This window comes from Branchiostoma floridae, chromosome 13 (genome assembly GCF_000003815.2).
Source record: "Branchiostoma floridae strain S238N-H82 chromosome 13, Bfl_VNyyK, whole genome shotgun sequence".
Lineage (NCBI taxonomy): Eukaryota > Metazoa > Chordata > Leptocardii > Amphioxiformes > Branchiostomatidae > Branchiostoma > Branchiostoma floridae.
This window is the reverse complement of record NC_049991.1, coordinates 22,186,435-22,192,843: the sequence shown is the minus strand read 5'-3', so window position 1 is coordinate 22,192,843 and position 6,409 is coordinate 22,186,435. Positions and strand designations below refer to the sequence as shown.

The 6,409-nt window shown below is 43.7% G+C and overlaps 1 protein-coding gene across 1 annotated transcript; it reads right to left on the bottom strand.

Moving 5' to 3' along the window:
• Nucleotides 1–775: 775 nt before the first annotated feature.
• On the bottom strand, nt 776–3,628 carry LOC118429101 (thiosulfate sulfurtransferase/rhodanese-like domain-containing protein 3). The gene is made up of 3 exons (XM_035839477.1): nt 3,455–3,628; nt 2,129–2,291; nt 776–1,184 (listed from the first exon to the last, which is right to left on the bottom strand). The coding sequence occupies exons 1-3, from the start codon at nt 3,570–3,572 to the stop codon at nt 977–979; spliced, it is 489 nt and encodes a 162-aa protein (XP_035695370.1). The 5' UTR covers nt 3,573–3,628; the 3' UTR covers nt 776–976.
• Nucleotides 3,629–6,409: the final 2,781 nt, after the last annotated feature.

Genomic DNA, 6,409 nt, shown 5'->3' with positions numbered 1-6,409 from the left:
GTCAAAGTGACAGTTTCAGATGATAAAAAAATGGAAAGCCTAAGTGCTTGGTTTGTCCGTTCTTTGTGTTACACCAGCGACATTAGGCAGGTTTGTACACATAGATTGGAGCGGTGCACATATTTTCAGTTTCTATATTGCATGTAACATTTTTGCCAACAAGCAATTACAAAATTTGTGCCTTCCTGCCAAAAAAGAAAACAGCACAAAATAGACAGGCTGATAAAAACGCCCATTTGTAAAAACGTCCCAAAAAAAGCCAGAGCCGAACCTCTGATTGGAGAGTAACAATTCCTGCCTTGAAGTGGGCTGATTCTAGAAAAAACGACAACAAAGAACCCATGTTCCTGATCTTCATTTCGCTATAATTTTAAATCTCCTTATGGATGGTCAAATAATCTCATTGCTTTACAACCCGATAATTTCCACGTTTCGAAGTGCAACAAGTACAATTACTGCAGCTGTTTAAAGACAAAAATGAATTTGATGTTACAGTATTTACAACGTGTACATGCAGTAGTATAATTGATTAGGCCATGTCGATTTGATTACGTGGATGACATCCTCTGGGAACCCCAAAATGGTTACGCGAGGGTGCAAATAAAAAAAAATGGCAAAAAAAAAGAATTACCTTCATTATAAAATCAAATGGTCAGGAAGGTTGAACAAATGACTGAACACACTGAGTATGGTGTACCGAATAATGGACTTTCATTTTTGTTCTTTCACATATTCTACTCACTCACTCACTATCTGGTTGAAACATTCGGCATTCATGTGCACATACAATGTACATGTAAGTGTCAATGTTCAGATAGTTAGTTCTGGCTCATTTTGCAGCTATTTGTACGATATCCAGTACGGTTGAAATTAATAAACATCTTTTATTGGAACAGCCAAAAATTGATGCGTGTGAGAATGTCATCCATTGATCAAATCCAAATGGCCTTAAATCTGTTAAAAATGTCTAACGCCATCACAATTCTGTCTTGTCTTGTGGGGAAGGTATCGAGTTGGGAGGGGTGGGGGGTGCTGTGGGGTTTTCTGTGTTCCCGCTTTCTTTTTTATCTACGGGTGTGGGGGTCTCTATGGAGTTTTTGGTGTCCTTGGTTTCATCTTTCGCCTTCCACTCCTGTTCGCATCGCTCCGACCATTCCAGGAACCCACCGGGGTAGTGTTTCACTCTGTAACATAAACATAAACAATTTTTAAACATAACATAAACATCAGCTGGGACTTATACAGGAACCCACCGGGATAGTGTTTCACTCTGTAACATAAACATAAACAAAAACAACAACATAAACATAAGCTGAGACTTTTCCAGGAATCCACCAGGATAGTGCTTCACTCTGTAACATAAACATAAACATAAACAACGGCATAAACATCAGCTGGCACTTTTCCAGGAATACCCCCCCCCCCCCAGGGTAGTGCTTCACTCTGTAACATAAACATAAACATAAACATAAACATCAGCTGGGACTTATACAGGAACCCACCGGGATAGTGCTTCACTCTGTAACATAAACATAACCACAACATAAACATCAGCTGGCACTTTTCCAGGAATACTCCCCCTCCCAGGGTAGTGCTTCACTCTGTAACATAAACATAAATAACAACATAAACATAAACACAAACAACAGCATAAACATCAGCTGAGAATCTTCCAGGAACCCACTGGGATAGTGTTTCACTCTATAGCATAAACAACATAAACAACATCTCAGACTTTTCCAGGAACCCACCAGGGTAGTGCTTCACTCTGTAACATAAACATAAACATAAACATAAACACAAACATAAACATCAGCTGGGACTTTTCCAGGAGCCCACCAGGAAGTCCGTGGCGCCCCCCGTCTCTGCTGAGGGATGGTTGTAAAGCCCTGATGTAAACAACATCTTTTCACTTACTGTCACTTATGATCCACTGCTCAATGAATCACATGTTCCATCTACATGACTTGACGTCACAAAGACTAGAGTTGATCCGTCAAAGATTTGACTCTTATTAACACAGATGGATTCTTTTGTCATGATCATTGATGACTGATTGATGGATGGATTGACTGTTTGTTTGATTGATTAATTGATTGATTGATTGATTGATTGATTGAAGTCTTACTTGTGAAACCCGAGCTTCCGTAGCGTCTCGAGCGCGTCGAAGCTCCGCACGCCGGCCAGACAGCTGGTGACCACATCATCATCATCCTTCCCCGGCTTCTCACAGCTGTACTTCTCCCGGAACTCTCTAGGGGGCAGCTGGAACGCCTCCTCAACATCCCCAACTGCAGGAGTCGGAGATCACATTACACAGTTAGGGTGGGGTCGTGTGGCGTAACTGCAGGGTGTGTGGCCCAGGAGACAGAGGTCCTGGGTTCAAATCCTGTTGTGCTACCGATCTCGTGCTCTTGGAAAAGGCACTTTACACGATTTTCCTCACTAGGTGTAAAAATGGGTACCTGACTTTAGTTGAGGAGGTAAAAGGTGATGGGAGGAGAGGGAAGGGCTTCCTCTTCCAATACTGTGCCCTTAAAAGCACACAACCCACTGACGCTGCTGCCTTAAAAACTATAAAAGACTTACTGGAGTACATCTTATGTTTACAGCGCCCATAGACCCATTTTACATTTACATTTATGTTAAAATTGTACCCACTCAGAATATCAAAAGCGTACTCACGGTGTATGTTCACAGCGTACTTACGTGGAATGTTCACAGCGTACTTACGTGGAATGTTCACAGCGTACTTACGTGGAATGTTCACAGCATACTCATGTGGAATGTTCACAGCGTACTTACGTGGAATGTTCACAGCATACTCATGTGGAATGTTCACAGCGTACTTACGTGGAATGTTCACAGCATACTCATGTGGAATGTTGACAGCGTACTCACGTGGAATGTTCACAGCGTACTTACGTGGAATGTTCACAGCATACTCATGTGGAATGTTGACAGCATACTCATGTGGAATGTTCACAGCGTACTTACGTGGAATGTTCACAGCATACTCATGTGGAATGTTGACAGCGTACTCACGTGGAATGTTCACAGCGTACTTACGTGGAATGTTCACAGCATACTCATGTGGAATGTTGACAGCGTACTTACGTGGAATGTTCACAGCGTACTTACGTGGAATGTTCACAGCATACTCATGTGGAATGTTGACAGCGTACTTACGTGGAATGTTCACAGCATACTCATGTGGAATGTTCACAGCGTACTTACGTGGAATGTTCACAGCATACTTACGTGGAATGTTCACAGCATACTCATGTGGAATGTTCACAGCGTACTTACGTGGAATGTTCACAGCGTACTTACGTGGAATGTTCACAGCGTACTTACGTGGAATGTTCACAGCGTACTTACGTGGAATGTTTCACAGCGTACTTACGTGGAATGTTCACAGCGTACTTACGTGGAATGTTCACAGCATACTTACGTGGTATATTCACCGCGCCCGGTATCTCCCCATCCTCCACCAGTTCTATCGGCTCCCTCACGTCAAACAAACGGACGGTCCCCTCGCCTAGCCTCGCTATCAGCTCCTCGTACGGCATGTCTGTGTCCTGCCACTGGGGGGCCCTCCCCTGGGTGGGGATCCTCCCCCTGGGTGGGGGTCCCTCCCCTGGGGGGTGGGGGGAGAAAGGACACGGTTAGAGGTGAAATTTAAAATCAAGGTGCACTAAAGCACAATAAACAGCTGACCAAGGCTTAACGTCCGTATTGGACAGGTCAGCCTCTGTAAGGGTCTATGCTGAGGAAAACAGGTTTTTGTTGCTTGATGATTTGTGTGATGACATCCTGGACATAGACTGATTAAATCTCGCTTATAGCAGCCCCAGACAGCAGAGTTTGTGTTACACAGACTATCCCTGACACTGCAATCTTCCCTGTGCAGTGGTGCCACCTAGCTGCTCACCACAGTACTGCATATTTACACCATTGATAGAAAAGTAATAAAAACTGATTTTATGGGGAAGTTACTCACCTGAAGAGGGTCTGTGGTGGAGGACGGCAAGGAACAACAAATAGTACAGTCGCATGGCTGCCATGGTAACAGCACCTGTAAATAAACAACAATATCGGTCAATAACAAACCATGCATATCGCTGCAAGGTTGCCATGGTAACAGCACCTGTAAATAAACAAACAACCAGAAGTAAACAAGGTGACAACAGCACATGTGGACAGGCAAGCACAGGAAACTCCAAGCAGATGTGTGGCTCAGGCTATATTTGTAGTTTTCTGCCTTCTTTGATCTTTTTTCTGGTGTTTTGTTTTGTTGTGTTTTGTTGTGTTGAGAATAACAACACACACCACCAGTATAAACTACAAATTGCCAAAAAATCGTGGCATTTCCTGGACAAGAGATACGAAAAACTGTAGTTTTGCTGCAGTACCAAGGTCACACACCAGGATATCCAAAATCGACCTTGACCTTCGTCCACAAATCTCCCCACATATAATTACAATCCATCCAGAGGTTCTGAAGTTATGCTATCCCAAAAATATCCAGAAATACAGACACACACTCACACACACAAAGGGATGCACACGCGCACGCACAAACACACATAGACATAGACAAACACACACACACACACACAAACACTCAGACACACACACACACACACAGACATAGACAAACACATTGTCAGACAAATACAGACACATTTCCATACATCTGCTTGGAAGTTTCAGTACAGGGACGTTCAGGTGTGTGTCCCCACCTGTGCAGGTGTTCTCTCACCTGTCTGCGCGAGCAGAGCGGCCAGAGGACAGACAGACACAGCTGATGAGCGCTACGCTATCCCCTCTCAGCTGAAGTTTCACACTTCACCTTTGACACACGTACACTCTTCCTCCCTGCAGTTTTGCACTACTCCTCTAGAGGGAGCCAGTGCCAAGTCAGTTTTTGATCTTGACCGAGCCAACAGTTCAGTTCAGTTTTAAAGTTGTCTCTGTTTACAATACAATAATGTCAACCACTGTCTATTGTCAAATGTATGTTTCCTATGTTTCTACCATGCACTTGCAATTATCCTCCGGGTGTGAACTAATGCAAGTAAACTTCACCTGTATTATTTTCTATCCAAGAGAACCATTTGTTATTGTTGTTGTCCAAGATATGGTCGACACGCCCACAATGGGACAACGCCCCCTCCCAGCCCCCTGCTGTACTGCAGTTAGTGTAGCGTAGACTCAACGCTGTCCAAATGATTCTGGGCATGGAAACATGTCATATAGTCTGAGCACATCAATAACGATGACGAAGGTTACTTTTTCATTTGGGCAAAGATGAAAACGCTATGCTTTTATTAAGATTTCAATGTTATTATCGTATGTTATTGTTGTTTTAGTTTGTATTGGACAATCTGAAATCCGTCTTCGCTTAATTTGCACATCGATTTGTTTGTGGTTACAACTTGTTCTCCAAGACCGTTTCTAAAATCTACCCAGCTGCTTGAGTAACTGAACGTTACAGAGTGTATCGTATTGCCTGCATGTCTATCCTTCACCGACATGTTAAACATGACGCTCTATTCGTAAAGTGAAGTGGCTGCCGTATGTTCGGTACTATCATGGTGTGAGAACACACCTGGACTGACCAAACGTAATTTTATTCATTTACTAGAATAGTAAATGTATTTATTTACAAATCCTAATGGTCTTGTCAAATATTTTCTCATAGTACAAGTGGTGGCGTTAATATGACTTGTCACAACTTCAGCTCGGCACTTCGTCTCTGTCCTTTCATTTGTATCTTTTCATGTTTCTTCTTGAATAGAAAACTTACTAGAGTTATCGTTACAACTCAGACCCCCCCCCCCCCCATAACACGGAACTTGTAATCAGGACATACTTTACCTTCCTTATGGTAAAATTGTCCAGCTATGATAAGTACTCAGTGAGTAAACCACACTAGGAAGAAGGGTGGGGGGCATTTTAGTAACGTTATATCGATTATTTCATCTTCCTATCATAAGTACAAATTGCTATTTAATTTCCCGTACGTAACGTTAGTTCGTAGTCAGCTGGTGACGAGGCGACAGTGAAACAGGTACCTGCCGAACTCACAGCCCCACATAACCACAGTTCCACACCCGGGTTCACAGCGTAACCATGGTAACGCTCTGAGGGAAGCCTGGGGGGGGGGGGGGGGTCCGTACTCCCCAAGGGCACTGTCTGGGAACTCGGCAGAAAATGATCCCGGAAAAGGGGGGATCTGCCCCCCCCCCCTCCTAACCGGGGGTCAACGTGGCACTATTGTGCGAACGGTTCCCACGGAGTAAAGTCCCCCCCTGAGGACAAAAAAAAAATCCTCTTCTCCCTAAACAAAAGGTAGGGTTTAATAATGGCCTAAGGAGGGTAGGTTCGGCACAAGCTGTTCTTG